This window comes from Benincasa hispida, chromosome 9 (assembly GCF_009727055.1).
Source record: "Benincasa hispida cultivar B227 chromosome 9, ASM972705v1, whole genome shotgun sequence".
NCBI classification, from domain to species: Eukaryota; Viridiplantae; Streptophyta; class Magnoliopsida; order Cucurbitales; family Cucurbitaceae; genus Benincasa; species Benincasa hispida.
In genome coordinates this window covers 75411244-75422060 of record NC_052357.1, presented here as the reverse complement: position 1 = coordinate 75422060, position 10817 = coordinate 75411244, and the positions used below count along the sequence as shown (strand labels likewise).

At 33.6% G+C, this 10817-nt stretch overlaps 1 protein-coding gene across 1 annotated transcript; it reads left to right on the top strand.

The window, feature by feature from the left end:
- Window positions 1–5894: 5894 nt before the first annotated feature.
- LOC120085556 (glutamate receptor 3.3) lies at window positions 5895–10817 on the top strand. The gene is made up of 6 exons (XM_039041585.1): window positions 5895–6978; window positions 7107–8449; window positions 8528–8805; window positions 9410–9441; window positions 9578–9987; window positions 10106–10817. The coding sequence occupies exons 1-6, from the start codon at window positions 6714–6716 to the stop codon at window positions 10532–10534; spliced, it is 2757 nt and encodes a 918-aa protein (XP_038897513.1). The 5' UTR covers window positions 5895–6713; the 3' UTR covers window positions 10535–10817.

The window sequence follows — 10817 nt, the reverse complement described above, 5'->3', positions numbered from 1 at the left end:
TGCGTCCTCAACAAGATTGACAAACTTGCGATAATCTTTTCCCTAAATCCCTTTCACTCTGTGTTTCTATCCACAAGATTTGCCATCACATTCACTCACGCACTCTTTGCACAATTTCAACTTTATTTACCTATTTGTTCATTTATCATCACATTTTACTCTCTAGCACTTCACAATCACAATTTGTTTATGGTTGCATGCATCACTTCATTGTCGCACAAACATCGCAAATCCCCGCATTTGACCTCGGATCATTCCGATAAACTCGCGGTGGAATTATACTTAGCTTCATCGCGAGAAAACTTATGACACGCATACACTATCTGAACGCATCAATTGACATTTTACAGTAAACTCTGTAACATCGTATATATCATCTGTTAGCATGATTAAGACATCGCATATCATTTTTGCATTGGCATTCCAAATAGAACACTTATATTTTTGTTTGAATGTTGATCCTACAAATACATGTTTTATTTGACTGTTTTTGTTTCTATAAGAAATGAATGTCTAAATGCAAGACATTCACACACTTCTGCGGTAATTCGTTTCCCTCAGCAACTGCTTATTAGCCAAAACTTGAACAAGAGAGGCTAGTTTAGATATTTGATTTCTAAGCTCACTATATTCTCTTACACCTTCTCTTCGCTGAGCCGTTCGCCTCGTAAGAAGTGCATAATAGATGTTCAAATCATCTTCCATGATAAAATAAGTTGACACAAGAAAAAGAAAAAAAATATATTTTTGAGGTTTTTAAAGTTTACAAGTCAAATTCAACTACAAGAGATTAATTGGCTTGCCTCCTCGGCGACGACACCATTTTGTTTAAATATAAGACAATGAATATGCATTGTAACATATTATTTTTCTTTGGGCCAATAATCATCTGCATAAACAATGAAAATACATATCTTATATTTTAGAATTAAACTAATCTAGATAACAAATGCTACTTTAGTAACATATTATTTTGACCAATTCAATCTAAAATATAAGACACAATAATATAATAATATTATTGTACAAAAATAATAGAAGAAGACCATTGAATAGTCCTTACCAAAACCCACCTTATTGCATACATAGAATACAATTAATGCAACATAAACATATGAATATCACAATATATATATATTACCAATCAAATTTAAATTACTTTAAATCAATTCATGCTCTGATACCACTTGTTAGCATACTTACTTTAAATCTATATCGAATAGATTAACCTTATGATCATTCACGTCAAATTACCAAGAATAATTAACATATTGAATTCCATTAAGAGATTGATGATAACTTTGAGATGATGATAGCTTTTTAAGATGTATTGTCTTTCTTAACCAAAACTCTGAATATCCTTAGTGAGATCTCTCTAGATGGGATTCAAGAAAGACTAAGTGCGTATTGTGTTTGAGATTTTTACATAAGAAGCCTATCTTTGATCATATATTTTCATAAATGTCTTTGAATTTGATTTTTTTTTTCAAAAAGGTCTTTTAGTGTTATTTTTGGACAATTTTACCCTTTTTTATATTTATTTATATTCATTATATATATATATATTCCTATTTTCAAAGTTACTTTAATGATGGAGAGAGAAAATACATTTACTATAAAGAGAGAAAATGCATTTAATATAGTTTTTCTCATTTATCAATTGGAGAAAGAAAATGCATTTATTTAATTTTGTTCTACTTTTCAATTTGGAAAAAAATGCATTTAATAAATTTTATTTTCTATTTACGTTGGTTATCACATATCAATTTATTGGTTTTTTTTTTTACGGATTAATGGTTATTTTAAATATACCTTAGAACATTTTGACGGATTCGTGATTATTTTAAATATACCTTAGATCATTTTGTTAGGTATTTGAAAATATTCTAACCAATATATGAAATATACTACAGTTTATAAATTAGAGATTGATTCAATGCTTGACATAAATCATAGTATAAACCAATATATGAAATATACCATAGTATATAAATCTTCATAAATTTCATTTACACCACAGTATATATATCATAATACAATAAGTCTAAATAAAAAAAAAAACACTCGTTTATATCAAATAAATGAATACATGTACCACAACATATATTATAATTTCCTACAAAAACTAAAAAAAAAAAAAAAAAACATATATCACAGTATATATAAAAAAAATGGAAAAAATAAAGTCCATCTTCATATGGGGGTTTATAATACATAACCTTTCACCTTCATCTCTTCTTCTTCTTCTGCCATGACCGTCACAGATCTCTCTCCCCATTGTCATTGACCGGATTTATGCTCACCTCGCCGTGCCGTTGACCGAATCTGCTTAACCCGTCAACGTTGATTTGCCCCACGCCGTCCGCACCATCAATTCGTCCCAAGTTGTTTGTGTCATCTTGTGTTGAGTCGTCAATTCGTCCGACGTCATTGTCTACTACCTGCAACTCACACCGTCGGAAGGAGAAAAGAGAGGGAGGGGGAAGGAGAAAAGAGAGGGAAGAGGAAGATATGATTATGAATTATGGGGGAGAGAATATATAAAATATACTATTGGAGAGAGATTATATGCATGGGAAAAAGAGAAATAAATAAAATATATATATATATATATATATATATATATATATAAAATGTAGGTGATGACTAAATTGTAAATAGCCACTAATATTAATAAAAATAGAGAAACCAATAAATCCTTTTTGTAAAAGATGAAATGTTCAAGACATTAGTTATAAAAGGGAAGGGAGAGTAACCAAAATGAAATCCATGCTGTGTGTATTTATATAGCCCTACTAAAGTGTATATAACAATAAGTATTGAAATGATGCTGTGGAATTAATTACATACTCTCTCGTACAGGCCACATCGTTCAAGGCTGTATTTGTAAAGAACAGTTAGCAAGAGTACATGACAACTTTAACATAATCAAATAATTTGTGAATAGTAGAATGTACTTCTAAATATGTCACAGTTTATATTGTCGTGTCACATAGACATGACCATAAATTCACACAAGATTTTATATTGTCCACGTTTTTCCCATAGCCATTTACCTCTCTCTCAATAAAAATTTAAATTAAAAATGTTACATCTATTTTTTTTTATTACATTATCTAATCATAATTTGTCATGGATTGACAATGTAACTCAAAATATACAAAGTATTGCTCTTTAAATAATGTTGATTTTGTAGCATCAATAAGAGCATTTTTAGATGTGATTTTGAAATTGTTAAAATCGTTAAAATCAATCTGAAACATGCCTTTAATAATTTGATGTAATAAAAATTGTATACAAAAGTTTAAAATTAAACGCTAAATTAATTTTGTGTGATTAAAAGTGAGTTTCGAAGTGATTTTTAACATCACCAGAGTGATTTTAACCGTTTTCAAATTTATTGTCGAAACTTGCTTTTAATAATTTGAACTCAATTTTGATGTAATAAAAGTCACATTCAAAATATAAAATTATAGGTTAAATTGATTGTTGTTATATTTGTAAATTTCATAAAACTATCGCTAAATTTATAAATTTTCTTTTAGAAAAATCGTAACAATCTGTCTCTGACGTAACAATGACATCTCTAAACTTTCAATTTGAAAAATTAAATCTCAAAGATTTAAAATGACAAATTGTACCCAACTTTTATTTTACTCAATCTTTCTTATAGTTTTCATTTCTCTCTATCTTCCACCTCTCCTCTCATGGTCATTGACTCATTCCCTTCTCTTCAATCACCCACTTTCTCTCTACTTTTTCACCTGTGGCTCTGGAATTTTGGGGAAATAATATGGATACCTCCCAATGAAATTGATCTAGGTTTTGAAAACACTACTTTTTGGGCATTTTGCATATTTCATGTCCTTGTGAAATTTACCAAGATCATCCAATTGTTTCTTCCTTATCATTCTTTTCTCTCAATCTTCGTTCTGCACTTTATTATTATTACCATCTTCTTCTTCTTGTTATTATAAATCAGAACGAGACAACTTCTTCTTATCGTAAATTAGAATGAGACAATAACTATTGCAACTTCTTCTTTCTAGCATAAACCAGAACAATGAGACAGATTAAGAAGAGACCAAAGAACGAGAAGAAGAAGCGAGAACAAGGCAAAAGAGTGTGAGGAAGAAACAAGAGAAATAATCCAAACAAAGGAGAAAATTGAGAAAAAAACTTACAATTATGTGTGAAGAGGAACAAAATGAAGAAGTAAGAGAAATAAGTGAGAAACGAGAGAAAAAGACGATAGTGTGTTTTGAGGTCAAGTGGGCACTTTCTCATTCTTTTTTTAACCTTAGACCAAAGTTAAGTTGGAAGTAACTCTAAAAAGAGGTCATTCGTACAAATTTCCAAATAAAATATGCTGTCCTAAAGTGAGCTTTTTGTCTTCTGTTTTTGTTAGATTATCGTTTGTAGAGTGATGAAAAAATCCACAAATTTTTGTTACACAAACAAATTTCTTTGAAAAATCATTTTTATTTAAATTCTTTTGACAAATACCGTTTAAATTATGCTTTAAAAATATTTCAAAACCTATTTTAAGTGCTTTTCAAACAATTCAATTTGTTTCAAGATGACTCACTTTTTAAATTAAATATTTGAAAAGATATTTTAAATGCACTCTAAAATAAAAAGCAAATTTTGCTAGAATGTAAGGAAATTTTATATTTCTAAAGAGAAAAGTGGGTGATCGAAGGGGAGGAGACCAACCATGGATGGGAGTTGAGAGAGAAAGAATAAGTAATAAGTAAAATGAATTTAATTTTCACATTGACGAGAGTTTGAGGGTTAGATTCTAACATTTATCATAGTTTCAGATTTAATTCGAACAATTGAAAGTTTAGTGGTATAATTTTTATTATTTAAAAATTTTATTTTTTAAAATTGAAAGTTTAAGGATGCAATATTTACAGTTTTTTTTTTTTTTTTTAATGGTTGGTTTGGTTTTTTTGTTGTGTTTGTTTTATTTTTGTTTTGTTTCTTTTTCTTTCTATTTTTGCAACTAGTCTAAGTCTAATAGGCTTTTTACAGTCTGGCTACATTTTGTCTTCAAACAAAAAAGTCGAACCAACATGCTTATTTGTGCATGTGCCACTCTTTTACTCAACACGCTTTCTCTAGGGAAAAAAAACATCTACTTTATTTCCATTTCACAATTTTCTACGGTCTAACTTTTTGTTGAAATGTCATTTTACAAATTGCACATAAGTCTTAACCATGGTCAAAATTATGTTGTCCATAAAAAATCCTTGTTTAAGATAAATTCTATGGCGAGGTTTCATACCTTTAGAATCTACTTAGAATTATAGCATGGTCGATCAATAATATTAAAAAAAACAATCTTTTAAGTTCACAATAACTTCATAATTTGATATTGTTCATTTTGGACATAAGCCCTCATGGCTCTCTAAATTTCTAGTCAATATTATACTTTGGTCTCATTTTTAGCAAATTAAATATACTAAGTTTCTAGTTCAAGCAAATCTATTATAAAGTGATTCAACATTGATTCTATACTTAAGAATGAATTCAATTCTAGTCGTGTAATTCATTTTAGGAAAGATATAAAATTTATCAAAGTTGTAGTTTTATGTTTTTTTTTTTTAAAATAAACTTTTTCTCCTTGATAAGTATATCATTCATAATTATACTTTTTTTGTTTATTAAGAAAAAATAACAAATGAATTATCAGATAAAATAGGTAATTAAAGAAGCCATCTCATTATAAACCACACTCAAACTAGAGTTCCAGGTTTTTTTTCCCTTTGCAAAAAAGGGAAAAAGAAAGGGAAAAAGAAAAAGAAATTACAGCTTTTGGGACATAGAAATTGGGAGATTTATGAAAGCCGCTGCGGTGAAACTTGGTCCTTGTCTACTGGGAGAAGCCGTGTCTCTGCCGCCCACTGCTAGGGCGGAAGGGCCCACCTTTGGAGTATCCACGAACGACTGAAGATGCTCTCACTGTCGCTGCTCAAAGATTGGGCCTCCAAGTAAAGAACACTCCACTTTTTTTTTCATCTACCATATACTTTCTCTCCCAATCATTCCAATATCTTTTCCTTAAAATTTCTTACTGGGGTAAACCCCCAATCAGGTTCTGCTTTCCTTATCTTATTCAGAGAATCTACTCTTCTGTGCAGTTTTAATTTCAGTAGTAGACTTTTTGCTTCCGTAGGACTGGTTGATGGTCGTCATTATTTGATTTTCTGTTAGTTATTAGTTTACCACCGGACTTTGCTGCTGGTTGTTCCGATTACTTCTTTGTTAAATTTTGAGAATATTTCATATTTGTGTGTCCATACTAATCAAGCTGCTTCTGGGAGTTGGGGCATTTGGTATGGAGTGTTTTTGGCTTCTCTTCTCTAGAATAATACTTACCTTCAGGGATCAGTTAAGTTTCAAAATGTTGCCGTGACCTTGATATTGGGAGGTGGTTTTTTGTTTTCCGGTTTGGAAAGAGTAAGGAATCGGATTCTGGGTCTGCTTCTGCTTACATCCACAGCTTCCTTATTTGTGAATGTTTCATACTTAAGCTTCTCTTGGTTCTGAGTCTTATTGAATCACCACGAGATAATAAAATAACCAAGTCCTGTTTAAGACCTTCTCCCAGCCGGCGGCGGAAATAAGGAAGAAACATATTTGATTTTAGTTTTTTTCCATAAACTAAACATAGATAGAATTCCCTGTTTCTTAGGCAAGAATCGTAAATGAGTCACCTTTGGTTTCTTTCTTTGTTATCTCTCTGTTGTGGTATTTTTCCTCTTGGGTTTGGTAAGAACATTTCGTCAAGACCATCGGTTGTGAACATTGGAGCTGTTTTATCTTTTAATTCTACTATTGGAAAAGTTGCCATGACTGCCATTGAAGAAGCTGTGAAAGATGTGAATGCGGATCCCAGCATTCTTCCTGGAACCAACCTTTGGTTACAAACGCAAAATTCCAACTGTAGTGGGTTTCTGGGCATGGTCGAAGGTGATCCCTTCTTTTCTTTTTCCTTTTCTTGCCCCACTTGATTGCTTTAATTTTCTGATGTTCTTTTGCGTGTGTTGATGAAGGCCTCTTTCTAATTCAGCCTAGAACTAACAATGAATTTGTTGTAGTTTTGCAACTTATGGAGAAAGAAACTGTTGCCATCATAGGACCCCAATCTTCTGTGGTTGCCCACATTTCATCCCAAGTTGCAACTGAGTTCCAAGTCCCTCTAGTCTCATTTTCAGCTACTGATCCTACTCTCTCTGCCCTTCAGTTTCCTTTTTTTGTGAGGGCTGCACAGAGTGATTTGTTTCAAATGACGGCGGTTGCTGAGATTGTTGAATACTATAGTTGGAAAGAGGTCATTGCTATATATGTTGATGATGATTATGGGTGGAATGGAATTGCGACATTGGGTGATAAACTTGCTGAAAGGCGTTGTAAAATCACATATAAGGTAGGTATTAGTCTAGATTCTGTGGATAATCGAGCCCGAGTTATGGATCAACTTGTTAAAGTTGCACTGATGGAATCAAGAGTTATGGTTCTCCATGTGAACCCCAAATTAGGTTCCTTAGTCTTCTCAGTGGCTAAGTACCTTCAAATGATGGGCAATGGATATGTATGGATAGCAACTGATTGGCTTACATCTCTATTAGACAGTGTTGTTCCTCCCCCTCTTGAGATCGTGGAGTCAATGCAAGGAGTTCTTTCTCTACGGCAGCACACAGCAGAATCAGATAAAAAGAGAGCTTTTATTTCCAGGTGGAATAAGTTAACAGGTGGCTCTTTAGGTCTGAATGCTTATGGTCTGTATGCTTATGACTCTGTTTGGATGGTTGCTCATGCCATCGACAAATTTTTCAATCAAGGTGGGATCATTGCACACTCTAATGACTCCAAGCTGCATTTCAGTGAAAGTGGTGATCTTCATCTTGAAGCTATGACCATCTTTGATGGTGGAAACCGCCTGCTGAATAACATATTGGAGAGTGATTTTGTTGGTCTGACTGGTACCATTAAGTTTGATTCGGACAGATCCCTTCTTCATCCTGCATATGATATTATTAATGTTATTGGGACTGGATCAAGAAGAGTGGGTTACTGGTCCAACTATTCTGGTTTATCAATTGAAGCTCCTGAGACACTCTATTCCAAACCACCTAATCGTTCACATGCAAATCAGAAGCTGTATGAGGTGATATGGCCAGGAAATACAATAGAAAAGCCTCGAGGATGGGTATTCCCGAACAATGGGAAGCTATTAAAAATTGGAGTGCCGCTTCGGGTCAGTTACAAGGAGTTCGTATCAAAAAGCAAAGGGACAGAAAATTTCCAGGGTTTCTGCATTGACGTGTTTACGGCTGCTGTAAATTTATTGCCGTATGCTGTACCACACCAATTTATAGCCTTTGGCGATGGCCATCACAATCCAAATTACACAGATCTTGTGTATGGGATTACAACTGGCGTGAGTATTAAAACATATTTAAAATTTGAATTTTTTAAGTTACTTGACTTCAAATGGCTAATCTTATATGTGAATCAGAAATTTGATGCTGTTGTTGGAGATATAGCCATTGTCACAAGCCGTACAAGGCTTGTAGATTTTACTCTGCCATATACTGCTTCTGGACTAGTTGTTGTGGCCCCATCCAAAAAACTGAACACTGGAGCTTGGGCTTTCCTGCATCCATTTTCTCCAGCCATGTGGATGGTCACAGCTAGTTTCTTCCTTTTTATCGGAATAGTTGTCTGGATTCTGGAGCATAGGACGAATGATGAATTCAGAGGCCCACCTAGAAGACAATGTATTACAATTTTATGGTGAGGTCCTTTATCTGAGATCTTCTAGCACAATTCGTCCTATTAACATATTTCAGTTTGTCACTTGCACACGGAAGAAGAAAAGGAAGTGAGAGAAGTACAAAATGCTGTTTATAACTTGCAATTTTGAAATGTTAGAGTCGTTATTTTACTGGTAAGATGAAAATCAAGTGACAGGAGACGACTGTAGACAATTTCATAGGATAGGCAAAGATCTCTCTTTTTGATTTGGAGAGTTGCTTAAAGACAGTCCAATTGACATTAATCCAAAGATCTTAGCCTTGGAATACTTCAAATAGATTATGTAATTCCATGCATCTGAGGTTTTCATGAAAAATGTGGTGAATTTGGAACTTAAATTGACGTTTGTGAAAGATATAAATTGCAAAACTCGTCTTCTTTGTACTTCTCATGATATATGTATTTGTCTTTGATCTCGTGATAGAATCCCAAGAGTTTTGAGTGTGTCCCTACTCTTATCTCAAACTAGACAACTAGGCCATGCTGATTGTTCAAGTCCATACCCTTTTCCTTTCCCTCTCTTTCCTGTAGATATCTCGTTTAAATTGTCTGCTGATCCATTGACTACTCGTGAACTTTGCAGGTTTAGCTTCTCAACTCTATTTTTTGCCCATAGTACGTGGAAATATCATTCTTCAGTTTACATTACAGCTATTTGCTCTTGTGAAAGATGGTTTGCTTTCATTGATTATCGTCACTTCCCTATACTATTATCATCTGTAATTTAATTCCTTCAATATTTATTTTGCAGAGGAGAATACAATCAGCACTCTTGGCCGCCTAGTGTTGATCATATGGCTCTTTGTGGTTTTGATAGTAACTTCTAGCTACACAGCCAGTTTAACATCCATTCTCACAGTGCAGCAGCTATATTCTTCAGTCACAGGAATCGAAACCTTGAGGGAAAGTGATGAACCGATAGGTTACCAAGTTGGATCGTTTGCTGAACGGTATCTGAGAGAGGAGCTGAACATATCTAAATCTAGGCTTATTTCTCTTGGATCACCCGAAGAATATACCAAGGCACTTGAGCTTGGCCCTGACAAGGAGGGGGGTGTTGCTGCTATAGTTGACGAACTTCTATATGTAGAAAGTTTCCTATCGAGACAGTGTTCATTCAGAGTTGTTGGTCAAGAGTTTACAAAAAGTGGCTGGGGTTTCGTGAGTGTTGATTCTTTCTTTCTAGGAGTTATCATTCTTATTAAGTATGTGATCAATTGAACACATCAATTATTTTAGTAACTGTCTGTTCTCCTGTTGCTCCTTTCGGTATTTTCAGGCATTCCCACGAGATTCTCCCTTGGCCATAGACATGTCAACGGCCATTTTGCAGCTCTCGGAGAATGGTGATCTGCAACGGATTCATGACAAATGGCTAGTGAAAAGTGACTGCACCAATGACAATACAGAGCTACAATCAGACCGGCTTCACCTTAAGAGCTTCTGGGGTCTTTTTCTAATCTGTGGCATAGTTTGTTTCATCGCCCTTGCCATATATTGCTTTCAGATTATTCGTCAGCTATACCATACTGATGCAAAAGAATCTGATCTGTCTAGCAGTAGTGGATCACATTCTAACCGCCTTCGAAGAATTATATCGTTATTGGATGAGAAGAAAGAACCTTCTAAAAAGGGAAGCAAACGAAGGAAAGTTGAGAAATCATCTGAAAATGATAAGGACGATGACCATTTGGATGCTGATCCTTGAGAAGTTGGCAAACAGAAATTGAAGCAGCCAACCAAGCTCATTATCTGGTCTTCTCATCAATAATTTTAAGGCTTTCCAGACATAAATTGCATTCGAAATCCAGTTTGAGAGCTGTAACTGTATAATTGAGTTATCTGTTTCTATAGGTTTAGAAAAATATATGTGCACTTTTGCGAAGTCCTTCCCTTCTGCTAAAGCATATTGGAGGAAATGATCATGTACAGCTTGTTTAAATGCACATCATCTTTCATTATTATTATTATTATTATTATTATTACTATTA

Bases quoted from the DNA above. Each gene is read 5' to 3' on its own strand.
- LOC120085556 (XM_039041585.1), top strand. From the start codon at position 6,714: ATGAGTCACCTTTGGTTTCTTTCTTTGTTATCTCTCTGTTGTGGTATT. The intron at 8,450-8,527 runs GTGAGTATTAAA...TATGTGAATCAG, and splicing joins TGTATGGGATTACAACTGGC to AAATTTGATGCTGTTGTTGG. The intron at 9,988-10,105 runs GTGAGTGTTGAT...CGGTATTTTCAG, and splicing joins CAAAAAGTGGCTGGGGTTTC to GCATTCCCACGAGATTCTCC.